Raw genomic sequence first — 26999 nt, forward strand, 5'->3', positions numbered from 1 at the left:
AAGTCATATTTTATCCTGTGAAAAATGTCAAGATCAGTTTTACACTTTTATGGTAATGGTTCTATTGACACTGTATGGTGTCTGGAAGTAACAAAGCACAGCTAATGGGAGTGTAAGTATCCTAGTGGAAAAGCTCCTCATAAGGGACCATTACAATGGGATTTTGGTCTGTTATGTCTGGTTTGTGTCCATGCATGATGACCATTAGAAATACAGGACATGGAAAGCACACACAAAAATATACAGTGTGAGACTAAGTTAATTTAAATTTCTTTTTTTTTTGGCAATTGTTCACAAATACAATTATAGAAAATGAACCTAAAAAACGGTAACTTTTACTATCCTCAAAATGATCGTGTATAATTGCTCCATAAGGCAAGGATATTCTTAAATAAGAAGTCTAATTCCTGTGGAAAAAAACACAGCCTGTTTGGGTTTTTGTTATGATAGTGTGAATACCAGAGTGTGGCAAAAATGTCAAGTAGTTAAGGCTTAAAATTCAAAGTAATATTTGCTGTAAAATTTTATAGGTTTCCTTTATCTTCCTTTCACATTTTTAAAGAACATACCTTGTAAACATAGTGATAAAATGCCAGGAATATTAGGATTTTAAGGCAATAATAGAGCCCATTATTTAAATGACAATATAAAAGGCAATTATATTGATGAAGAGCTACACCGGCTTTGTGTCTGTGAATAAACTTGGCCTGTACTCAGCTTCTATTTGTTCTCCTGGCATAAACACATATTGTGTGTGATTCCAGTTTAATGGGGCCCCGTTTGTATGCCAAGCAGCTGCATTTTAGGCCCTATTGCGTGATTTCATAGCTCTCTGAAAATTGGTTCTATTCAGCACAAGAGATAGAAGGTGGTGGGGGGGGGGGGGGACGCGTCAACACACAATCATTTCTTTTCAATTGGAGCCAGCAAGGTTGATGACAACATGACCATTGTGTTATAATGATAAGACCACTAAGGATCTGTACCTCTCATCAAGGCTTTCACACAACAGCAGATACAATTTAATTCACTGCTCTGTCAGCAGTGCTGATACCATTATGCCGTCTGTCTCCACAGTTATAATCACTGTCCTCCGAGAAATGCAGTTGAAATGATCTTGAGCAGTCAAAGAAACTCTCAATTAAGGCTGCCACTTCCAATGTGTCAGATTGTGTCTTATGCACTTGGTACAATTTTCACTTCCAATCCTGTTTATTTACAATGTCTACCAGTAATTACGCTTAACGTGTCATTTAGTGAGGGTGCCCCTGCCAAGGAGATTGTTGGGTGCTGCGGTACCATTGAGTGGGAGTTTCTCGCAGTCAATGCCATCAGCAGCTTTTAGTCCCTGATGGGATGCAGTAGTAATGTTGATAATGCAAGTATCGTGCTCATCAAGTCATAATTAGATGCCACTCAAATGTGCCACTTGTAATAACAGTGTTGATTCATGTTTTCTCGGTGACTGCAACTACTAATTAGTTAAGTGGTTTTTGGCTGGCCTGCATTTGCTGCAGATTATTATTACCCCTGAAAAAACATCAAGGTTAGAGATGTTTCTGGCCACTTAGTGCTGCTTTATGAATTTTAATATTAACATAATAAGAACTTTGGGCAGATTTAGGAAGTAATATATTTTTGTATTTAATTTGGAAAGACTTTTTTTCCTGAGTTTAATCATAATTGGAGGTTAATTAAGCTTAAGTGAACCAAGAGTAATCTCTAGTTGTGCTATGTGACCTGGTCCTGGTTTTCTAACTTTAACTAGTTTTGCATGCAGGATTTGAGATAGGGTTCTTTCCCTCTTGGTGGGTATATATAATATATCCATCCTTCCTCAATTTCTGAGTTTATGATGCAACAACAACAAAAGGAAAAGCACAAATAGTCAATTTCTTAAGTTTTACTCTATAAAATATATTCCTCCACAGCCTCCTGTGAAGGGCAGCAGCTTTGCTCCATACCAATAGTGTAGCTTTTCTGTAAAGCAAGCGTAACTGGCCACAGAAAGATCACCCCAGCGTAGGAGGTTTCATGACGATCGAGGGACTCCAGTGTTCCTCTTCTCTCTACTGCCAGTTTAGGGGACGTGGTCTGAGGATAGATAGAGATTGTTGGCCAGGATTCCTCAATGTTTTGCAAATATCCAGCTGTTCTTTTGGTCTTTTCAGGCTGTTGGTGGCCAGCAGAAATTAGAGCAGACTAAGGGCTACTTTAAGGATTAGTCTACACTGGAAACTGAACGACACAACTTTTGTCGTTCAGGGGTGTGAAAAAAACACCCCCACAAGCCACAAAAAAAACCTCCCCACAAACCAACGAAAAGTGCCAGTGTGAACAGCGCTTTGTCGGCAGGAGCGCTCTCCTGCCTTCCACTAGTTGGGAGTGGAAGCTTTTTGTCAGCGAGAAAGCTCTCTCTGGCCGACAAACAGTGGCTATGCTGCACACCTTTTAGCAGCATGGCTGTAGCGGCACAGCTGTGTTGCTAAAAGGTGCGTAGTGTGGACAAAGATTTATTTATGATGGAGGACTAACCCTGCACGTAGTGATCCCAGAATCAGGGCACGTCGAGGTGAGTGTTTTATGTCACTTTGGCCCAACTTGCATGTCCTGCCTTTCACCTGTAGCCAAAGACTTGCCCTATAATCTCCAAGTTATTTTTAACTTCAAAACATAAAATTTTCTTGTATTATTGACTAAATAGCATTAGGGCAAAAGTACATTTGTAAAATAATGGTAAAACTTCTCAGCTGACAGCACTTTGCTATCTTCCTAAACTATTTAATCTCTGTTGTGCCCATCAGCGTGGTGTCTGGGCACTGGTAGTGTCTGTTCCCATTTTTTTATATCTTTGTCTATTGAACTGCATGGTCTGAAAATATTTTTCCAATCACAATTCTGAAGCTTGTTTCGGGGGAAGAAATATATTTATTTCTTTAGTGTATGAAGCTGTTAAGTTTTAACTCTGGCAATAATTAATACAAATGAATTTTTCAGTTTCCCTCTCTTCAAGCTAAATTCTGCCACCCTTACTGACGTAGTGTAGTATCACAGTCTGTGAATAGTCCTATTTCCCTGTTAAAGTCTTGATTCTGTGGTTGACTCCGTGCAAGGAAAGCAATCTGCCACCACAGAGTCGGCTGCAGAATCAGGGCCCCAGGACACTGAGTGTGTCAGAATCTAGCCCTCAGAGTGCAGTGGTTAAGTTGCTAATCTGAGGACTCGAGAGACCCAGATTCAAGTCCGTGCTCTGCCACAGGCTTCCTGTGTGACCTTGGGCAAGTCACTTAGAGGGGGAGATTTTCCAAGCCATAAATGGTGTTTGGTGCTTAACGCTCACTGAAAGTCAATGGGAGTTAGGGACCTAACTGCCATCTGTGCTTTGAAAATCCCCCTTTAGTCCCTCTGTGCCTTAGTTCCCCCCCGTAAGATGGGGATAATAGTACTTCCCTATTTTATGGGTTTTGAGGATAAATACATTTAAACATTGGGAGGTGCTCAGATACCATGGTAATGGGGACCATATAAGCACCTAAGAAACCAAATTACCTGTTTCACAATCACTCTGACATGATCTCAAAAGTTCTAATGTGGATATTTCCATTGTGTGTTACTATCTGATCATCACTGCGTCTTATTTAGGCCCCAGTCCCACAAAAGGATCCATGTGAGTGTTGGGATCTGTCTATGTGTATTTTAGCAGGACTGGGAGCACAGATTGTAAAGTCTTCAGTTTATGTTAGTACAGAGCCAGGCGCAGAGAGAACTCAAGCCATAAATAATAATTTAAAATACAAAAACCTTTGTCATGCCATTGTTCCGATTGTACAGTTTAAATTACAAATAAAGTCAGGAAATGCCCAAGTTAGATTTTCAACAGCAGTATTAACTAAGCTGTGTTGCATACCCATTCTGTGGCTTTTAGGGTATAGTGTTCAGCCAACAACAGAAACTTATATTATGCCTGGGATGGTCTCAATGAAGTCAGTGAGCCCACTTGTGGAGTAAGATACTACTCCGTGTGAGTGCCCTGTGTTCTGAAGGAACTCACACTTTGGGGCAGAGACTCTCTTTCCCTTCCACCACCACCACCCCCTTTCTTTTCTTTGTATAATACCTGGAATGATGGGGGTTCTGGTCCAACTAGAGCTCCTATGTGCTACTACAATACAATTAATAAATGATGATCATTGTCAAAATTGTCCCTTCTGGCCTTAAAAACTATCAACTTATGACTTGCTTTTAGCTATCCGAAACTCCTGTAATTTTGCTAGCATGGTTAATAATAATCTGATTGTTGCTTACAAAGTATATCTCTCACTCTGTTTTCATAACCTTTCCTCTCTACATGCATTTATATGGGCTGTGCTTTTCCAAGTTTGTAATACCATTTTCAAAAATTGTTGATGTGCAAGACAGTGTAGTCATAATCATGGGATGAGTGTGTCAATTACAGTAAAAAATTAGTCAGCTTTTTCATCTTTGTAAGAAACACATTTCCCCATTTTCTAGTTTCTCACATGGTTATCGAGGAAGTAAATTGTATGCAGAACCACCTTGAAATTGAAAAGACGTGCCGTGAAAGTGCTGAAGCTTTGGCTTCTAAGGTGAGAACAATTAATACAATTGTTCAGTTGTATCTGTATTCTGATTTCATGTTCTCATTGTGAAAGAAGGGTGTTGGGTGTGTGTGTCTCTGTAAGCACAGCAGATGCCTGTTTGCATTCTTTGAGAGATGAAATAACTTTAAGATAGTAAAAACTATAATTCATATGTGAAACACTGTAAAATGTATTTGTTGTTTTGATGTAAGGTGCCCTCCTTTTAGAAGTGTCTATTTAGTTATGCTTTTGGAACCGCAAGCAAGATACCAGTAATTCATGGAGCATTACTTTTTATAGCCCATTTTATATGCATTTAGGCTAAATGGTAAACAAGTTTAAGACTATCCCACATGTGGCATAAAGGAATAATGGGCATCTCAGTATCTGAATCAAATGAAAAAGTCTGCCAAAGCATTACATTTCAGGTGATTGTTCATGAAAGCTAACCGAGGGCAGGCAAAAGGTGACCTCCAGTGCTCTGTTGATTGCATCTAGTCTGATGAATTTACCAAGTGTGTAATTTTCTATATTCCATCTCATCAGAAGTACATTATTATAAAAATGTTTTTTATCTCTGTGTTATGTATTTTTGGTTGTGCAAAATGCATCTGAGCCACTTCATCAGAAAATGGATTACAGCAATTTTGAACCAAATTTCATTAGCAATGCCAGCTGTTTTTTTGTCTGCCCAGAGTACTACTTGGGATGTGGCAGAAATCACACCAACAAGAAATCTCTTTAATTTAGACGCATTAGCAATGTACTTTCCAGAGGTATTTACTTAATTGTTTGCATAATGACACGATATTAGAATTCATAAGGTAGTCAATCAGCATATAACTAAGAAAAGTAATTTATGTATGTAACTTTCCTCTCCTCTGTTCATTATTTGTAACATACATAGTGACACACATGGGTGGTTAAAAGACTTGCACTCTCCAGTAGGGCTGAAGTGCTTGTTAGTATGTGCTGACTAAAACATGCAAGATTCCTCTTGCTTCCTTTATTTCAGTCTTTGGAAGTGAGATGTGTTTGAAGAGGCTCTGTACTCAAGCAAATCTCCCATTTTTATGGAAGGGAGTTTTGCCTAGGTAAAGAATTCATGATCATTTCCCCAATACAGTAACTGTAGGGTATCCCTTCTAATCAAAGGAGGAAGTATGGTTTCTGGCTGCATTTTTCAGATTGTATAGGCCAGGGTGCAGTGCGTGCCGATCTGGACCTGATCTCTGTGGGGGCAGAGAGGGGTGCTTGGCACAAGGGCATGCAAACATTGCACACCCCTTGTGCAACGTGGAGCTTAGCTTTGGGGGGGCTATGTGCATGCAGGCAGAGTACAGATGTGGAGCAACCAAGGAAAGGCTGGGAGGGAGACCGAAGCATCTTTTGCTGTCTGGATCCTCCAGTTCTTCCTGCCAGCACCAACTTGCTTCATTGTAGGGATGCATTTAAGCTCCATCATTGTTCTTTCCTAGCCATGCATCTGCTTAGCATCCAACCCAACTACTGGGGATGGGCATTGGCCTGTGGTTATGACCCATAGTGTATTCGATGATTTCAATTCTGTGTTATGACTGTCTTTTTACGTATATTGAACCTATGTTGTTAACTCTCTGGCATCAAAATAAGTAGAAGTTAATTATGACTTCTTTAGGATTAGCACTTTTATTAATGCCAATGTATGGTGGAGGACAGGAGCTGTGGCAGCTATCACAAAGAATATATAAGATTAAAGTAAGCATGCTAGTTAATTGATTTGAGCCTATCTAGGATATTCACTAACCAGGAGTACCAGAGAGAAACATTTCTTATATGAAGTAAGAAATGGGCCTGACTGAACCATAATGTCAGATCCAAACCACTTCAAAGTGGTAGGGGGCCAAACTTCATGGCTTGGGCCCTTCTTTAGTGTTAGGTGCTGTATTTTAAACTAATATCACTTTGTCTTGCTTGCTGCATGATTGGTAAATCTTCTGGTTAAAATAGAGAAGAAAAAGAATATACTTAGCTACATACTGTGCGTATCTTTTACTTTTCAGTTGAACAAAGAAAATAAGACCCTGAAAAGAATTAGCATGTTGTATATGGCAAAACTGGGGCCAGATATCATTACAGAAGAAATTAACATTGATGACGATGATTCATCCACAGAAACTGAAGGTAGCTCGGGTTCATGCAACTCAGTGCATTGTCAACAGCAAATGAAAGGTGAGCTCTGCTGTTGAATAGACCGCATTGTGCTGGATAAGTTACCATATCAAACATACATACTGTAGAACAAGTTACAATGCAATGATGGAGTAGTCCTACACTCAGGTGAGAGATTTCAGTGTTGTTGACTCAATAAAATAAACATCTGCATTAGTCTAGTAACAGCAATAGGTCAGTCACTTGGTACTTTTTACATACACAAAAGACTGAGGGCAGGGTCACCTGTGGCATTTTTTCAGCTGCTGTTTGTGTAAAGTTTCCTCAGTAGGCATATAAGGCAGCGTTCCTTGCCAGTTTTCATTTGGTATCTCTGTATTTCCTTCCATGAAAACCGATATGTCCATCTAACTTTGCATGAGGCACTACCAAAAAATGGGTTAAACAGGGACTTTTGCACTGGGACAAACAGCAAAGCTTGAGGGTGACAAAGGGTGTTTATCCTAGAGAACTCTCCTTTACTTTACTAGCAAGTTTCTGAGTTCCCTTTTCTTGTTTTGCAAGCAGTCCCTACTGGAATAAGAGCTTCCCTCCCAGCCTGATTCTGCATAAGCTTGTGTTGATTATGATGGCAAGGCTTCTAACAAGGGGCATGTATGGATTTCCCAAATTCATCATTATGAGACAGGTTAAAATGCTCCCTTTTTAAAAGAACCTCTACTCTTTCTAATTGCAATAGCATAGTTAATAGCTATAGAACATAGATAATTCCCGTGTAGTAGGGAAGTATGATTCTCCCCATTTTACCAATGAGAAAGCTGAGACACAGAACAATTAAATGCTTTCTCTAACACTGCACAGCGAATCACTGTCAGAGCTGGGATCAAATTCCAGAGTTCCTAGTACTTCCCCTTGGAGAGGAAAGCCAAGGATCCTGTTGGAGGTTGAGAAGAGCGGAAACAGGGAGAAGCCTGGCTGGGTACTGAGGAGGGTACTAAGGAAGTTGAAGAGGAGAGAATAACTGAAAGGTCAAAGGTTCAGATAAGCATGTGCTCAGTGGGGGCGGGAGGAAGGGAGGGGTGCATTGTATCTCCTGTCACTGTTGATGACACCATTACAGAAGGAAATGTGGTCTGTTGTCCAGGAGTTAGAATAGCTTGTTTCTATTCCCTGCTCTGTCACTGACTCACTGTGAGGCCTTGGGCAACTTACAACCTCCCTGTGTCTCAGACTTTCCTTCTGCACAGTAGAAGGATAATAAATAATCCTGCCTAAACTCACATGGGTGCTGGGAGTCTTCCTTAACATTGTTAAATGTTTGTGATACTTGAATGGAAGTGCAAAGTATTTTATCAGTGGTATAATAGTCACTGTAGTAGGAGGGGATGTATTGTCCCATTGCCTGGAGAGAGATCACATTTGTTTAAGCAGGGAGATCTGTGCTCCAAAAACCAGCACACAGAAAACACCCCCAGTTCTTGTCAATGTACTTCCTGGCCACTTGCATGGAAAGTTCTACGGGTGCCCATCTCGGAGAGAGCAGGGTGGAGGCTGCTATTCAGACAAAAAGAAAAAGTTTGAAAAGCCCAATATTTCCAGGGATTTTAAATAATTTTAATCACTGCTCCCGATATGCAATATCCAATATGTCCAGCAACCATCTCTGCCCAGTCTGCAGTTGACTAGGAACAGATGTTGAAGCTAATAGTTTGGTATTCAAAGAGTAGCAGCACTATGAAAAATGGAAGGCAGGTGGGGAATGAGAGGGTTCAGTGAGAACTAATACAACCAGTAAGTCTGTATCTTTTTGTCTCCTTTTTGATTTTATTTTTTTTTTTATTTTTTTTAAAAGGGTTAAGCAACAATTTTAAACTAAACCCTTATGGTCCCAGTAAGAAGTGATTGTAATCAAATGTTTTATTCCATTGTAATTTAATTATCAAAATATGAAGTAAATTAAGAAACAAATTCTGAGGAGAAAATTTACCAAAATTACCTCTGCTATCAGTAAAAAGGTTATATGCTGATTCACTTCAAATAATGTTACAAGGGTTATAAATTGGCAGCTATTCAGGAGTATTTCTTCACAGAAAACCTCCCAAAGTATTAAGTGCCTGTTGTTTGTTTATATCTTATTGTGACAAGAAAGAGATCATGATCCGAAAGGAATTCAAGTGTATTAATTTGTTTTACAGGCAGCCTCTAAAAATATTTTTCTGTTGCCACATGGCCTCATCTTGTGAGGTACTGATCATCTTCTGAGGGGACTGAGGGTCTTCAGCATCTGGCAGCATTGCACCCATAACAGCATATTGCCTTGCAGAAAGAGAGTTTTCAACAGAATGCAATAAAAGCAAAGACAAAAGAACTGGACAAGGGAGATTACCTTGGTAGAGCAAATCTGAAACTGTAGCCGCGTTGCAGTTCTGTTATATGACACCTAAGAGAAGCATGTGTCTGTGTATGTATTTATGGAACCTAGGCTATGACTGACGTTTTGTCTTTGCAGCCCAGTGTGTTTCATGCTCGGCTGTATCCACATAATTGTTGGTTTTCTTCCCCCCTCACCCTCCCCCCGAGTATAAGATGAAAAAAATTTTTTTTTCCCCTCCTGAAAATGTAGAGCTGCAAGATCAAATTATATCTGTTCAGGAGCAAAAGAAGACCTTGGCCATTGAACTGGAAAACCTGAGGCGCAAACTTGTAGAAGTAATTGAAGAAGTATGTATTGTAGCATGGAAGGCGAGACCATTTGTGTGCATTCAATACCTTTTGTATGTAGTGTTGGTTGAAAACTGTCAGTTGTGAAGTTAATTGAATACTATCTAATCGGAGGGTTCACCAGCCTTGCACTATGGACCACTTCGTAAGAGACTGGTCCTTTCATTGACCACCTTAATGTACCCCCCTGCCTCCCAAATTATTTGTTTTTGTGTGGATGTCCAGGAAGGGCTGTGTGGACCAAGGATTGTTATTCTCTGGTCTAAACTGTGATGTTGTCTGCGTTGGATCTTGCCCTGATTTTTAGCCATCAGCAGTCACTCACCAATGTAACTAGACAGGCAAAGGGGCTGTTTTGAGCCAATGGCATGTACCTTTGTTTCATACTGGGGTAAGCTATGTACCGATGCAAATCACCACTTACAGTCATTTGTCCTGTCTGCCCTACACCTGCATTCAGTATGACAAGCAGCAGCTCTTGGCCAATAAACAGAGACATCCACTCCCTCCCCTTGTCCCTCTCTCCCCGCACAAAAAATTTGCATAACAGTAGCTTGCTTGTGTTAAAATTCAGTCAATAGTGGGTAAGCTAATAACTTTAACCTGTTACCTTGGAATTTGTCAGGATAAAGACAATGTAGAAGTACAAATATGTTGTATTTGCTGCTGTAATTGGTGTGTGTCATGAAAGTGGGCAATGCAATCTCCAAAAGAACCGTTTGGTTCTGCAGTACTTCATAACGTTTGAAAACAATATTATCTGGAGGAGGGAAATATCAATAAGTCAGGTGGGGAACTCCCTTAAACCCCTTTGAAAATTACAATGTGAAGCTGAAAGTAAGTCCTCCAGTCCGAAATCAACTATTAAAAATAAATCTTTGCATGTAAAATAAGATGCAATAATATATTATGCTGTTAATTAGATTCGCACTGATTTATTATTCATCTGTTTGTGTCTTCTTTATACTCTTCTAGGTAAATAAAGTAAAGGAAGAAAAAGCTGTTCTGATAGCAGAAGTTCATGAACAGAGGAAACTATTGGAAAAATGTAACCGAGGTGTGTGTTCTCAGTATTGTTTTTTCACCATCTCCCTCCCTTGCTACTTTATCTCCAGATAATCTGCAGAGCCTTTTCTTAAATTGTGTTGTAATTTATCTTCATAGTGACTGAAGTGACATTCGGGCCATGTTGTGCTGGCACTGTGTAAACACGTAGGAGACAGTCCCTTCTCTAAAAAAATCTCATTCTTTACATAGTCAAGACAGGTGAAAGGTGTGAGCGGTGGGGAACCAAGGCACAGAAAGATTTAAGTGACTTTACCCAGGATTTCACAGGGAGTCTGTGGCAGAGGTGGAAATTAAACCCAGATCTCCTGAGTCCCGGTTTGTTGTCTTAACCACAAGGACCAACCTTCCTCTTAACTTAGGTACTTAATTTTAAATATCTACAATTCCTGATGCATTACAAAGTTTTACATTCAAAACAGCACACACAAGGGCTACACCCATCAATAGTCAAAGAGAGAGATCTTCCCCACTCATACAGCATTTCCTGTTTGAAGTCTTCTCCAACTCATTCCCCCACAATCACCAACTCCCATGGGAAAACAGGTAGGTAGGTCGGTCCTGCAGCATCCCCCCCAAAATCTTCCGGCTCAGGCTATTACAGACCAAGGAGCACAGTGAGTTCCAAAGGCCATGGTCCTCTCACAGAATGTTCTCCGACCAGCTCTGTCCTTTTACACCAAGAGGGGACTATTAATTTGAATCCATCAGCTGGCAAATGTCACACTGAGAGACAGATGTGGTCTCTCAAGTAGTGAGGATTCCAGACCATTTATGATGTCATAGGAAGATGTACACAGGATCCACGTAGTCTGTGTCTTTCTGCAGTGTTGTGAAATTTAGGATTCTGCTGTTGGCTTGACTATTTAGCAGGAAATGCTTGTATTTGTTGTTGAGCACAGGGAAAGCACAGAAACATCAGTGGGCTTTCTGGAAGCTTTCATAGATCTTGTAAGAACAATAGGACGATGGAACAAACTGCCAAGGAAGTCATGGAAGCTCCTTCACTAGAGGTTTTCAAAAAGAGGTTGGATAGCCATTTGTCTTGGTGGTTTAGACACAATAAATTCTGCATCTTGGCAGGGGGGTTAGACTAGATGACCCTTGTGTTCCCTTCTAACCCTGTGGTTCTGTGATTCTGTGTACTTCCTCACTTTCACATGCAGTTCCATTGCTTGAGCGTCAGAGAACATGAAGGCAGCACTTTGAGGACTCTAGAGGTACGTCTGCATGGCAAGCAGAAACACACAGCAGTGAGTCTTAGAGCCCAGGTCTACGGACTTGGGCTTGCAGGGCTCACACAACGGTGCTAAAAATAGATATATAGACGTTCCAGTCCAAGCTTGAATGTCTACACAGCTATTTTTAATGCTGTAGCATGAGTCCCATGTGTCTGAATCTGTAGACTTGGGCTCTGAAACTCGCTGTTGCAGCTTCCAGCTTGCCATGTGGATGTATCATAAAAGCATCATCAGCATGATAGACTGTGCCAAGGGAGTGTCTGCTGGTACGTTGTGATGAATGGAAGCAGGGGCTCTTCTTAACACCTTCTACAATGTTTTGTTGAAGTATCTTCATGTGCTTGAGCAAAAGGGTAATCCATCTGCCCAGATCCAATGGAGCAGAATCATAGAATCCTAGAATATCAAGGTTGGAAGGGACCTCGGGAGGTCATCTAGTCCAACCCCCTGCTCAAAGCAGGACCAATCCCCAATTTTTGCCCCTGATCCCTAAATGGCCCCCTCAACCCTGGGTTTAGCAGGCCAATGCTCAAACCACTGAGCTATCCCTCCCCCCCCAAATAGTAGGCCCAGTGTCTAGTGTAGCAATATATTTCAGTTATTTTTGAGTGGTGATTCATCCAAGAATATTAAAGGAACTGGCACATGAAATTGCAAGCCCATTAGCAAAAATTTTTAATGAATCTGTAAACTCAGGGGTTGTACCATATGACTGGAGAATTGCTAACATAGTCCCTCTTTTTTAAGAAAGCGGGGGGGGGGGAAGTGATCTGGGGAACTACAGGCCTGTTAGTTTGACACCTGTAGTATGCAAGGTCTTGGAAAAAATTTTGAAGGCAAAAGTAGTTAAGGACATTGAGGTCAATGGTAATTGGGACAAAATACAACATGGTTTTACAAAAGGGAGATTGTGCCAAACCAACCTGATCTCCTTCTTTGAGAAAGTAACAGATTTTTTAGACAAAGGAAACGCAGTGGATCTAATTTACCTTGATTTCAGTAAGGCATTTGATACGGTTCCACATGAGGAATTATTAGCTAAATTGGAAAAGATGGGGATCAATATGAAAATTGAAAGGTGGATAAGGAACTGGTTAAAGGGGAGACTACAATGGGTCACACTGAAAGGTGAACTGTCCGGCTGGAAGGAGGTTACTAGTGGAGTTCCTCAGGATCGGTTTTGGGACCAGTCTTATTTAATCTTTTTATAACTGATCTTGGCACAAAAAGCGGGAATGTGCTAATAAAGTTTGTGGATGACACAAAGCTGGGAGGTATTGCCAATACAGAGAAGGACCACGATATCATACAGGAAAATCTGGATGACCTTGTAAACTGGAGTAATAGTAATAGGATGAAATTTAATAGTGAAAAGTGCAAGGTCATGCATTCAGGGATTGATAACAAGAATTTTTGTTACAAACTGGGGACGCATCACTTGGAAGTAACGGAGGAGAAGGACCTCGGAGTACTTGTTGATCACAGGATGAGTATGAGCTACCAATGTGATATTGCTGTGAAAAAAGCTAACGCAGTCTTGGGATGCATCAGGTGAGGTATTTCCAGTAGAGATAAGGAGGTGTTAGTACCGTTATACAAGGCACTGGTGAGACCTCATCTGGAATATTGTGTGCAGTTCTGATCTCCCATGTTTAAGAAAGATGAATTCAAACTGGAACAGGTACAGAGAAGGGCTACTAGGATGATCTGAGGAACGGAGAACCTGTCTTATGAAAAGAGACTCAAAGAGCTTGGCTTGTTTAGCTTAACCAAAAGAAGGCTGAGGGGAGATATAATTGCTCTCTATAAATATATCAGAGGGATAAATACCATGGAGGGAGAAGAATTATTTAAGCTCAGTACCAATATGGACACAAGAACAAATGGATATAAACTGACCATCAGGAAGTTTAGACTTGAAATTAGATGAAGGTTTCTAACCATCAGAGGAGTGAAGTTCTGGAACAGCCTTCCAAGGGGAGCAGTGTGGGCAAAAGACGTATCTGGCTTTAAGACTAAACTTGATAAGTTTATGGAGGGGGATGGTATGATGGATAGCCTAATTTTGTCAAAGATCAATTATTCGCTTTTTAGCAGTAAATATGCCCAGTGGCCTGTGATGGGATGTTAGATGGGGTGGGATCTGAGTTACTACAGAGAATTCTTTCCTGGGTGTCTGGCTGGTGAGTCTAGCGCACATGCTCAGGGTTTAGCTGATCGCCATATTTGGGGTCAGGAAGGAATTTTCCTGCAGGGCAGATTTGCAGAGGCCCTGGGGGTTATTTGCCTTCCTCTGCAGCGTGGGGCACGGGTCACTTGCTGGAAGATTCTCTGCACTTTGAAGTCTTTAAACCACGATTTGAGGACTTCAGTAGCTCAGACATAGGTTAGGGGTTTGTTACAGGAGTGGGTGGATGAGATTCTGAGGCCTGCGTTGTGCAGGAGGTCAGACTAGACTATCATAATGGTCCCTTCTGACCTTAAAGTCTATGATTCTATGATGCATGTAGTAGAAATGCCCTACTACCTAGAAGATAGGATACATAGACAGCCAAAATTACTTGAACATAGGCTGATCCCTCTATACTTTGTGTGAGCTAGCAGAGCACTGGAGATTACCGATTTGCTAGTTGTCATATACCCTATTCCTGTTAGCTCTTGTATACCGTGCAACTCTGTTGCAGAGTTCTGTACATGTAGAATGAATGAATGATTTTGGCCAGGATTGGTGAATTATCGTAAGTTTTTCTAATTGTTTTGTTCAAGAATTTTCTTTTTGAAATGTAATTTGATAATCAGTTGGATTTTAGCAGCCTATAATCCATGTCACAAAGTACCACTGACAGTGCTTTGCTTTAGACATAGTTAAGCTTGTCTCCAAAGAGGCAGGGGATTTACCGAGGGTGGTGTTTGAAATTGTATGTCATTACTCTGAAAACTAGTCCTTAGTCAGTTAGAGCTGAAGTGCATTGAGAGAGCAATGTGTGCAAGTAGTCATTAAGAGACTTTTTTTAAGGTTTTATTGATATTACTCACAGGTCAGGATTGAGGTGTATGGGCAGAACAATATGAGGAAGTTTGCACAATGCCTCGCTATGGCTAATATTTTAGGCAGCGATATCAGTCTCACTTGTATGACCATTGTTTTAATACATTACACTCAATTGTACTGATATTACCTTCTTGTTGCGATCTCATTGTCCTCTGATGTAAGGAGACGCGTTGATACAGAGCCCATTAATCTCTGGTAGCCAAATGTCAGTTTCCTGGAAATGCATTCTGCTTTACAAAATATGCAACAATCTTTTATGGATTGAGTATTACACTTATAGGGCTAGATTGTGGAGCATCCTGACACAGGGGAATAGGTCCCCATTTACATCCCTGTGCTCGTTACAGGGTAACTTATGTCCAGGTATGACAGAGTAAGTAGATATAGTGCACTTGCTTATTCCTTCCTGAAATATGTGGGTTGGGGAATGGCGCAGCCTCGTCTTATCCCTTGCTCAGTGGTATGCAACAACAATGAAATAACAATGTGTCTCGAAATATTGCAACGTCATTACCAGAGAAAAAGAGGAAGAGGTAGGAGGGTGGAAAGAAGCAAAACGTGGCTGATTTTTTTCTGAGCTTAACAGCCTCATGGAAAATAAGAATGAAATTTAAGCCAGTGACCTTTCATGGATTTGGTTTTAACTAGCCACAGTGGTGGGTGTGAGGTTGCACTCTATATTATTTTATGAAAGAATGTGGATGAGTGTGAATATAATGTAACTGAAATATGCTTCATGCAAAAGATCTCTTGTAAGGTATCATTACAAAGCTTATAACCTACTGAGTGTGGTCATCCTATTTGTATAAATGTATAACTCTTGTATCGGAAACTAGAAATATGAAATGTAACTCTGAGGGCCTATTGTAATTATGCAAAGTGTGGGCCATTAATGGTGGTTTGGAATCTTGATGGCTCCCATCAACCAGGACAATTGACTGTAGATGACTCTGTTTTACTTGTAAGTCTTCTTGTATACATGTGTGCTGGCCAAGTGGGTAATGAAGTCTTGCACTGACATGTGATCGTGTCACCTGAACTGGAATCGATCTTTATCCTGGTGCTTTTTCCATTGAGAAGGAGGGGTGGGAACCCAGAGGGACAAAGGATTCCCGCCTTATGCAGAAGAGATACAGGTGGGTGGAACAGAACAAAGGGGGCAGCCATCATGAGAAATCCCCTAGCTACCACCTGAACTGGAGCAAGGGCTGTACCAGCGGAAAGGATTGTGCCCAGACTAGGAAGGCATCCAGTCTGTGAAAGAAACTTATTGAAATATCTCTGAGGGTGAGATTTTATCTGTATTCAGTTTTCTTAGACATAGACTCGCGTGTTCTATTTTATTTTACTTGGTAATTCACTTTGTTCTGTCTGTTACTGCTTGGAACCACTTAAATCCTACTTTCTGTATTTAATAAAATCACTTTTTACTTAACCCAGAATATGTATTAATACCTGGGGGGCGCAAACAGCTGTGCATGCTCTCTATCAGTGTTATAGAGGGCGAACAATTTGAGTTTACCCTGTATAAGCTTTATACAGGGTAAAACGGATTTATTTGGGGTTTGGACCCCATTGGGAGTTGGGCATCTGAGAGTCAAAGACAGGAACACTTCCTAAGTTGCTTTCAGTTAGTCTGCAGCTTTGGGGCATGTGGTTCAGACCCTGGGTCTGTGTTGGAGCAGACTGGCGTGTCTGGCTCAGCAAGACAGGGTGCTGGAGTCCCAAGCTGTCAGGGAAAGCAGGGGCAGAAGTAGCCTTGGCACATGAGTGGCAGCCCCAATCCAACCTGTCACAGTGGGTCCCATTATTAAAAGCCTAGATGGATGGATAAAGGTGTTGGGGGAATAGCATACTTCGTAGGTCTTAATACATGAATAAGTATTGTTGAAATTTTTATGGGAGGAAAAGTTAATTTAGAGAATTCGATATGGGGTATAGTCAACTTTGCACCATGTACTGCAAGTGTTACAGGACATGAGACAAATAATAGAAATAATGTCCTTTTTTATGTTTATATAACCAGAAATATCCCAAAGTACTTTCCAAACATTACGAAGCTTGGGATGTGCATGTACACATGGGGAGCATGTGCACAGGGGGGAGGGATAGCTCAGTGGTTTGAGCATTGGCCTGCTAAACCCAGGGTTGTGAGTTCAGTCCTTGAGGGGGCCATTTAGGGATCAAGGGCAAAAATTGGGGATTGGTCCTGCTTCAAGCAGGGAGTTGGACTAGATGGCCTCCTGAGGTCCCTTCCAACCCTGATATTCTATGATTCTATGTGTACACACAGAGACGTACATAAATTATAAGTAAATTGTTTGTATCGTATCACCCACCATTGAAAGGTAGCCATCTCTGAGTGGAATTTAATTAGGTAGCAGTCCGTAGCAACACTACACAACAGTTTAGGACCAGAAGGAAATAATGCAGTATTGAATAGTCCAGTGGTTACACATATAAAGAGGAAGTTTAGGGGAGAAAAGGAGGGCAAAACAAAATCAGAATAGTACAGGTCGTTGGAAATATGGACCTATAGAACTAAACATTTTTATGTTCTTTGTAAGGAATCAAAATATATTGAGCAATCTTATCCCATGGCCTGATCAAACAAACTGTACCTTTGTTAATTTCTTTGCTAGCTTGTTTTTATTCATCCTTGTCTGTTTTTTGTTTTTGTTTTTTAAATAGTGTCTGTACTGGCTGTGGAAGAATATGAAGAACTCCAGGAAAACTTTGAGTTGGAAAAGAATCTACGGAAGAAAGCGGAGTCATTTGCACAAGAGGTGGGTAGATCAACAGAAATCCTGCAGATGAAAGAATTCCATAAAATATGGGTCTTGTAAAAAACAGAGGTGAGAACAGGTTTTGATGGTTTTATGGCTAAAGCAGACTGTTTGGAACCCAGACCTCTTACGGACCATTTTCTGTGGCCTTGAGCAAGTCACTTAACCTTTGTGCGTCCATTTCCCCATCTGTAAAATGGATCTAACGATACCTACTTCACAGGTATGTTTGAGGAGTAATTCTACAATGTTCATTAGACATTTTAGGATCATTGCGTGGTAAGTGCCATAGAAGTGCAAACTATAATACATTTTACCAATTTAATTTATTAATATAAATGTAACATTTCTCTCTTATTCCCTCCCATTCATTTTTTAAGTTTTGCTATTAAATTTGAGAGGGCTCAGACAGTCATAACATGAGAATTTATATTCCCAGAATATGGGCTTAATGTTGCAAGGACGACTTGCTTTTTTCACTCGGGTTTGGAGTGGAATACGTTTACTGGCAAAATATATGAACCCAGCCAAAGAAATATGAGACAGTTTGATATTCAGATATATGCAAATATGTCTGCAGTTTGGAATATGTCTTCAGCAGAGACCCAGTGTTGGTGAAGATTTCAAACAATCCTCTGCGCGGGGGAGAGGCATGAGCAGATTTCAGTGTTGTGAAAATATAAAAGAAAATAGAAAAGGAGTACTTGTGGCACCTTAGAGACTAACCAATTTATTTGAGCATAAGCTGTAGCTCACGAAAGCTTATGCTCAAATAAATTGGTTAGTCTCTAAGGTGCCACAAGTACTCCTTTTCTTTTTGCGAATATCAGACTAACACGGCTGTTACTCTGAAAGAAGAAAATGAGCTTTGAGAGAACATTATGGAATGTCTGTGATAACTGTCCCAATACCTTCTTGGTCAGTGGGTTTCAACCTGTGGTCGGCCAACCCTTGGGGGTCTGCAGACTGTCTAATATTTCCAAAGGGGTCCGCACCTCCATTTTACATTTTGTAGGAGTCTGCAAAGGAAAAAAGGTTGAAAACTACTGTTCTAGGTGGCCATATTGTTCGCCATGGGAATTCTAATAAACTCTAGCGCAATCTTGCCAATCCCAAGCACTGAAAAATCATTAGATTGGCTTAAAACTCATGCGATATAAAAAAATAATGCTCTTCTTCTTTGCTTCCTGGTTTTTGAGCTTTAGGGTACACATGGGTTATGTTATCAAGCATTTTCTCCATAACTAGAAACTCGGGGCTAGAAAACTTTTCTTTAATGGAAGCTGAGATTCTCAAATAATCATGTGACTCTGGAACCCAGGGTTTTAAGGAGAACACCAAATATTGCAAGACTCACAGTAAAATAAGAGTTGGCAAAACTGCAGTGTTGTGAACAGTAGAAGCATGTTAGGTCTCATTTGAAATGTCTGTTCAATTTGAACACCTGGGTGCAGGCAGGCGAATAGAACGTGGTTTCCTGGGCATGAAATTTCTTTTGGCCAACTGGCAGGCTTTTTATTTTTTTTTAACCAAGTCTTTCATGAAATCTCTGCTTGATAACTCCTGTGCATCTAACTACACCCACTATGCTCGTGATCATATTGTGTGGTAAGGGCATTTTTTGACTGGGAGATTATGGAAGGGAGTGGATATGTTTATTGGATGCAGCGTTTGCCAACTACATCTTTGTCTTGACCTGGGTATTCGTAATGCTTCATCTGTGAAGCGAGTTGTAGAAAAAGTTTTTAAAAAAAACCCCAAAAACCTCCAAAAACCCCCAAGCTTTGTTGATCTGAGAGCCCGAGGTAGGCTATGAATGAACTTAAAGAACTGAAAGAATGAGGAGTTCTTGTGGCACCTTAGAGACTAACAAATTTATTTGGGCATAAGCTTTCGTGGGCTAAAACCCACTTCATCGGATGCATGCAGTGGAAAATACAGTAGGAAGACAGACAGACAGAGACACACACACACACAAAACATGAAAAAATGGGTGTTGCCATACCAACTCTAACGAGACTAATCAGTTAAGGTGGGCTATTATCAGCAGGAGAGAAAACACTTTTGTAGTGATAATCAGGAGGGCCCATTTCAAACAGTTGACAAGAAGGTGTGAGTAACAGTAGGGGAAAAATTAGCATAGGGAAATAGTTTTTCGTTTGTGTACACGAAAGCTTATGCCCAAATAAATTTGTTAGTTTCTAAGGTGCCACAAGGACTCCTCGTTCTTTTTGCTGACACAGACTAACACGTCTACCACTCTGAATCCTTAAAGAACTGGGGGCTCTTTAGGGGAGGAAGACTCTGTGAGTGTAGCCCACAACCACACAGTGCTATGCTTTGTCCTCCTCCTGCTGGTGACTGGGCCACATACAGAGGTTGATGAGCCTGCTATAGCCTTGGCTAGCAGAGCTGGGTTTCTTAGAGGCTTTTAGAACCAAAGGTACCGGGTTCAGTCTCCCCTCCCAACAGCCTATAAGCCAAGAGAGGGTCTCTGCTGACAGCATGACGCTTATAAGGCTTTCCAGCTCCACAACTAGTGTGCATTGCTGCTGTACGCACAGCAAAAACTGTTTCTAGTTCCTGTTCAGCTTTGCATTTGAATAATTGGCCCAGCTATTCGTTAGTACAGATATTCAAGGAGAAAGATAAGAGTTTCAAAGACGAGGGTATTCTGTTCTGCTAGATTATCACTCATTCATTTAGGGCCAGATATTAAAGGGTAGTTAGGTAGCTTAAGACACAGATGCATATCTAGTGGGATTTTCAAAAGCATCTAGGTATTTAGCTTCCAATAATTTCAAAGCTGTAACAATTTACTTCAGTTTAGGATCTCTCCCATTGACTTCAATCGGACTGCTTCAGTGAATAAGGAGTACTCATGTTTTTAAGGCTTTGCAGGATTGGACCGTCTACATAGACATGAATTACCTATTGTTCCTTTGAAAACTGTATCAAAAAAAGACTAGTGCAGGCAACAGAAATAGAGTAAGAGTAGGGCGAAGGAGGCCAGCATTTGCCAGAGAAGATTCCTGTGTTTATTTGTTTGCAGGTGGTTGGTCTGATTTTTTTTCCTATATATTTATAATTAAAATAGTCAAATACAGGCATCTACCATCTTCTGATACACGTCACAATCAACTCAACAAGCACACTGCCCCTTTTACATTCCTGTGCATCATATCCACACTGAAAATAGAAAAGCGAGACAAGGATGACAGTGAACCACTCTAAAAAGAAAAGCCTTCATTAGACAGCTGGCAGGTTATCAAGTGTCATTGGCTATACATTTTTTTTCAGAGAACTGCAGCCTGTTGCCAAGGACAATCCTAATGAATATGTCAACAAGAACAACAACATGCTGAACTAGATCTGCAACACATCGTTCTTCAGGAAACATGTCTTATGCTGTTACTTTATTTAAAAAAAAAACAAAAAAAAAAACCTGCTCCCAATAATCCCAGAAACTGTGGAACAATGTTTCAGCTACTTAAACTAGTAAAGATATAGTATGTCTGAGAGTAACAGTAAGGGGTTGTCTACATGGAGACTTTGTGTGCAGCAAGTTGGGGTGAGAATCTACGGTGCGCTACCTTGCCACGTGCTAACTAGCCATGTGGACCCTGCTCTGTGCAGTAAAAGTTCCATGGTGTACTTTGGCATTACTGTTCTTTTGAAATAGAAAACACCCTGGCTTACCGCGCACCTTGGCCCAGATTTTTAAAGGTATTTAGTAGGGCTGTCAAGCGATTAAAAAAATTAATTGTGATTAATCACACTGTTAATAATAAAATACCATTTATTTAAATATTTTGGGATGTTTTCTGCATTTTCAAATATATTGATTTCAATTATAACACAGAATACAAAGTGTACAGTGCTCACTTTATTTTTGATTACAAATATTTGCACTGTAAAAAACAAAAGAAATTGTATTTTTCAATCCACCTAATACAAGTATTGTAGTGCAACCTCTTTATCATGAAAATTGAACTTACAAATGTAGAACTATGTACAAAAAAAACTGCATTCAAAAACAAAACAATGTAAAACTTTAGCGCCCACAAGTCCACTCAGTCCTATTTCTTGTTCAGCCAATTGCTCAGACAAACAAGTTTGTTTACATTTGTAGGAGATAATGCTGCCCGTTTCTAGTTCACAATGTCACCTGAAAATGAAAACAGGTGTTCTCATGGCACTGTTGTAGCTGGTGTCGCAAGATATTTACATGCCAGGTGCTCTAAAGATTCATATGTCCCTTTGTGCTTCAACCACCATTCCAGGTGACATGCGTCCATGCTGATGATGGGTTCTGCTCTATAACAATCCAAAGCACTGCGGACTGACGCATGTTCATTTTCATCATCTGAGTCAGATGTCACCAGCAGAAGGTTGATTTTCTTTTTTGGTGGTCTGGGTTCTGTAGTTTCCGCATTGGAGTGTTGCTCTTTTAAGACTTCTGAAAGCATGCTCCACACCTCGTGCCTCTCAGATTTTGGAAGGCACTTCAGATTCTTAAACCTTGGGTCAAGTGCTGTAGCTATCTTTAGAAATCTCACATTGGTACCTTCTTTGCATTTTGTCAAATCTGCAGCGAAAGTGTTCTTAAAATGAACGTGTGCTGAGTCATCATCCGAGACTGCTATAACATGAAATATATGGCAGAATGCAGATAAAATTGAGCCGGAGACATGCAATTTTCCCCTAAGGAATTCAGTCACAAATTTAATTAATGCATTATTTTTTTAACCAGCATCATCAGCATGGAAGCATGTCCTCTTGAATGGTGGCCGAAGCATGAAGGGGCAGATGAATGTTTAGCATGTCTAGCATGTAATACCTTGCAATGCCGGCTGCAAAAGTCCCATGCAAATGCCTGTTCTCACTTTCCGGTGACATTGTAAATAAGAAGCGGGGAGCATTATCGCCTGTAAATGTAAACCAACTTGTTTGTCTTAGCAATTGGCTGAACAAGAAGTAGGACTGAGTGGACTTGTAGGCTCTAAAGTTTTGCATTGTTTTGTTTTCGAGTGCAGTTACGTAACAAAAAATCTACATTTGTAAGTTGCATTTTACGATAAAGAGATTGCATTACGGTACTTTTATGAGGTGAGTTGAAAAATACTGTTTCAATTGGTATTCTATTGTTTAACAATGCGATTAAAACGGCAATTGCAATTAATTTTTTTTTAGTTAATTGCGTGAGTTAACTGCATTTAATCAACAGCCCTAGTATTTAGGCATTACTACACTTACTGTTGCCATGCCTACCTGGCTTGAAAGCCTAAATCTCATTTTCAAAAAGGATTTAGGTAGCTAGGAGCCCGAATCCCATTGACAGTCTGGACCAATGTCTCTGTGTAGACGAGCCCATAGTCTTGAACCACTGCGTACAGGCGTGTTTCAGTCAGGTACAGTTCAGTTACTAAACCCTTAATTGTTTGATTAATGAGTTAGTAACCAAAGCAGATCTGGATTTACGTGATACATAAGAGAGTGCCTGAAGGCATCTGCCGTATGTTAAAAATGCTCTTGTACAGTACCAACTAGAGTAAATCTAGCAGCCTCCCCCAAATGGCCAGGAATGACCAGTCAAAAGGGAAACAAAAATCATCCACTGAACAGAACAAAAATCATTCTTATATGGCCCTCAGCACACACCCTTCCAACCACAAACGCCTAGGGAAAGAGATGGTCTTTGAAGTATGCCCTTAGGGCAGAGATGGGCAAACTATGGCCCACGGGCCACATCCGGCCCGTGGGACCCTCCTGCCCGGCCCCTGAGCTCTGGGCCTGGGAGGCTAGCCCCCGGCCCCTCCCCCGTTGTTCTCCCTCCCCTGCAGCCTCAACTCACTGCTGTGACAGGGCTGTGAGCTCCTGAGGCAGCGCAGCTGCAGAGCCTGGCCTGACCCGGTGCTGCGTGGTGCGTGGCTGGCTCCAGCCGGGTAGCGCAGCTGTAACGCCGCCAGCCACCAGTGCTCCAGGCAGCACGGTAAGGGGGCAGGGAGCAGGGGGGTTGGGCACAGCCTCCCCTAACCAGCTCTCCATACAATTTCCAAAACCCAATGCGGCGCTCAGGCCAAAAAGTTTGCCCGCCCCTGCCTTAGGGTCTGTTTGGACCAAGAAGGGGAGAGTTTTCCAAAGTCCTGAAGCTCTTGAACATCTTGCTGGCAGACCCTCATCTTTTAATACCAAGGGACCTGGAGCTGGAATGCTTCCGCTGGGCACAACTGTGGCAGTATGGCAAGGGCAGATGGGCAGTCTCCGGTAGGAGCTTCTCTGACCATTTATGGCTAGTTGAAGTCAATGGGAATCTTTCCATTGGGTTATTTTATTTTATTTTTTTAAAGAGTTTTGAATCGGGGCCTAATGGTCTTTTATAGATCAAAAACCATACCTGAAACTCCACCTCAGTGTATTTAAAACAAAAGCAGTTACAGATGTGGAAACTGAAGTGAATTATCATCTCTCTATATATAATAAAAATATTTACCCCTAGATTGTGTTGTCTTGCTCTAAATACTTTGATCTTCGGATAGTTTAACTTACTCATCACACTTACTATGGGTAAGTGGCCGCAATTTTTCTCCTCCTTTAAGTCTCCTGGGAGTATACAGTTGCTGCTGTTTTATTACCATTTCCCCCCATGTTTGCCTGCGATTATGTCCATATAATTTTTATATCCTGAAAACCAACATATGGGGTTACGAAGGATCACCTTTCAGACTCTACGTTTTGCTAAGTCTTTTGCACTTCTTACCACTCCTTTAGCTTTCCCTTCTGAAGTGCAGCACAGTTATTTACTTCTGAATACTGGATGATGCAGAGATTGTTGCCTCTGTCCGAGATGAGCAATTTGTATCTACAGAACTAGGATATTTGTCAAAATGTACAGGGACACTGTTTGGTATTATGAGCCCAGAATTTTAAACTGAATGAAAATAAAAGCAAAACAAAAGTACCTACAGAACTGAAATATTTTCAAAATTGAAAAAAAATATGTAAGCTGTGTTTTAGTATAAATTCAAAGTTTGTTACCCAAACACTGCAGTATTGTGCCAGTGCAGGAGAACATAAAAGTGAAATTGACTGTAGAAACTGCCATAAGAGTGTAAGTGATTACTTTTTGCCACTTTTCTTTGTTTAGTCTTTCTTCAGTGTCAGAATTCAGTGAAGTCAAAAAAGTAATGTATATATTAAAAGGGGGGGATTTTAATCTTAAAATCACTCTATTAATTTTTAATCTATTGTTGCAAATAACACCTAAGATTATTTGTTTTTTCAGTTTGATTTATGTTATGCATTTGACAGCATAACCCACTGGTCAGTGTGTTGCATCTCCTCCTCTGTGACCAACCCATAGAGGATATGGTTCTGTCACAGCTCTCATGTGGAGAGCCTGACTCTTTAGCTCAAGTGCTCTACTAAATCTTTTCCGCACTGGAGGTCCCTGGTTCAATCCCTGGTGTACAAGCCAAGGTAGCGGCAATTAGTATGAAGTCCATTTTACTGTTTCCCCTGTATATTCAATTTCCCCTATTGTTAGTCTGGGTCTTTTATGAGCAGTGGGAGAGAGAAAAACAAGTTAAAATATTGGAAAATATGATTGTAAAATCAGCATTTTTAGAGGGACTCAGGGACAGGAGTACTTGAAACTACTTTTAATAATTTTGACATTGATTTCAAGTTGGTATCCCTTTAATAATATGAGGTGGTGTTAAATGCACAGACCACGACCTTGCAGTCACATCTATGCAAGCAGATCCTGGCACTCATGTGAAGCTCAGTGGGGCTTCATGTGGGCACAAGAATCCACTCACACAGCTGACTGCAGGATTGGGGTCATAGAAGAAATGTGTTTAACAAAATATGATTTTTAACACATTGGTTGGATATGATTTTATAATGATTGCATTATGTTATCTCTGGCATTTCGGGAAGAGGCCGAGTGCGGGTGGGGCTTCAGAGGAAGAGGCCGAGCAGGGGCGGGGCCTTGGGGAAGAGTGCTGGCAGAGCCTTGGGGCGAAGAGGCAGAGTGGGGGTGGGGTGGAGCAGCGGGGGGGCGGAGGGCGGGGCGAAGTGGCCGGTGGGGCCTTGGGGTACAGCAGGGGGCGGGGCCACAGTTTGGGTGATGGGGCCCACAAAAGATTAATCCAGCCCCGTGGGTGTTGAGCACCCCCTATTTTTTTCGGTGGGAGCTTGAGGCCCAGAGCACCCACAGAGTCAGCGCCTATGCCAGGGATATCTTTTGGGATGTCTTGAAGTGCTCTGATGTCTCATTTTGTCAGTCAGGTGGATTTTTTCTTTATAACTGTAGAATAGGTGTTAAAAATTTTGCTAAATGGAGTAGAATTTGCTTTGAGTATACCAGGAACACGCAGGCCAGTGGAGCGAGCGTTCATTGTGATGAACGGTATTTGGAGTGAGCGGAGACCCTGTCAAAGCCATTCTTTCGCTCAAAGTTAATGTTAACCACACTTATTCAGAGCTTCATGATAAACTCATTCTGAACACTGTTCCTGGAAAGGAGCCACCACTGGAAGTAATATGCATGTGTCACTGTTGAGTAATAGCAATGCCAGCACACATGCTTTATCATAGTGCACTTCTGTCTTTTATATGACTATTTTGTGAGCCAAGAAATATTGTCCTGGCTTTTTATTTTGAAAATAGGGGCCCTTTACCTAGAGGGGCCTTATTTATTTATTTAAAGAGATTGAACACCTGCAGCTCCTCTTAATTTCAGTGGGAGCTCTGCATGTCCAGTAGGTGGAGGGCAGGGTCCACCCATTCAAATCAAACCCTTCCCTGTGTGGTTATGCATCTCCCAGGTGACACTCTTTAGGATACCATTACTACTGAGATAGTGGGAGTCAGGAAACCGTGCCGGCAGCTGGAATGGGGTGCATTTGTATGTGATGCTTTTTGTGCCCCCTGTCTTTGCTATAACGGATGACGATCTGCCTCTGAAGTGCAGGCAGTTGGGAGGGGAGTGTGTGTGCTTGATGCAGGTGAGAGAGAGCGAGCGCGCACACACATAGGAATGAGAGAACACTTGAAAATCAAAGCTTTTGATTTAAAAAAAAAACCTCCAGTGCAGCTTTAATTATAGTCGTTCTGCTAGCACCACCATAATATGTATTTAATTAATCAAAAATGATGTAACTTCAAACATTAGAATTCATTCTCTTTAGAGGTTCTAAAGAAACTGAGTAAATATTGTCAGCTGTGGTGAGGAAGGGGGGAGAAAGAAAAAGGGTTTAAAGTGAGTCATCCTTTGTAAAAGCTACAGGAATCTGAATAAAAGGACTAAATAAATGGTGCGGGGGGAGAAGAGGGGACAGGACATATGAGGGAATAGAAAATCTGTATCCACCTGAAT

General features: G+C 41.0%; 1 protein-coding gene across 3 annotated transcripts in view; it reads left to right on the plus strand.

The window, feature by feature from the left end:
• Nucleotides 1-26999, plus strand: part of SHTN1 (shootin 1) — a 93655-nt gene that overhangs the window by 23195 nt on the left and 43461 nt on the right. For 2 of the 3 annotated variants that reach the window (XM_037904933.2, XM_043551620.1), the window contains exons 4-8: nucleotides 4513-4607; nucleotides 6644-6812; nucleotides 9376-9473; nucleotides 10449-10530; nucleotides 17523-17617. In XM_037904933.2, coding sequence (XP_037760861.1) covers nucleotides 4513-4607; nucleotides 6644-6812; nucleotides 9376-9473; nucleotides 10449-10530; nucleotides 17523-17617 — 539 coding nt within the window. The remainder of the gene's footprint in view (nucleotides 1-4512; nucleotides 4608-6643; nucleotides 6813-9375; nucleotides 9474-10448; nucleotides 10531-17522; nucleotides 17618-26999) is intronic. The other variant, XM_043551619.1, reaches the window with a different exon arrangement.

Source organism: Chelonia mydas, chromosome 7, assembly GCF_015237465.2.
Source record: "Chelonia mydas isolate rCheMyd1 chromosome 7, rCheMyd1.pri.v2, whole genome shotgun sequence".
Classification (NCBI taxonomy): Eukaryota; Metazoa; Chordata; order Testudines; family Cheloniidae; genus Chelonia; species Chelonia mydas.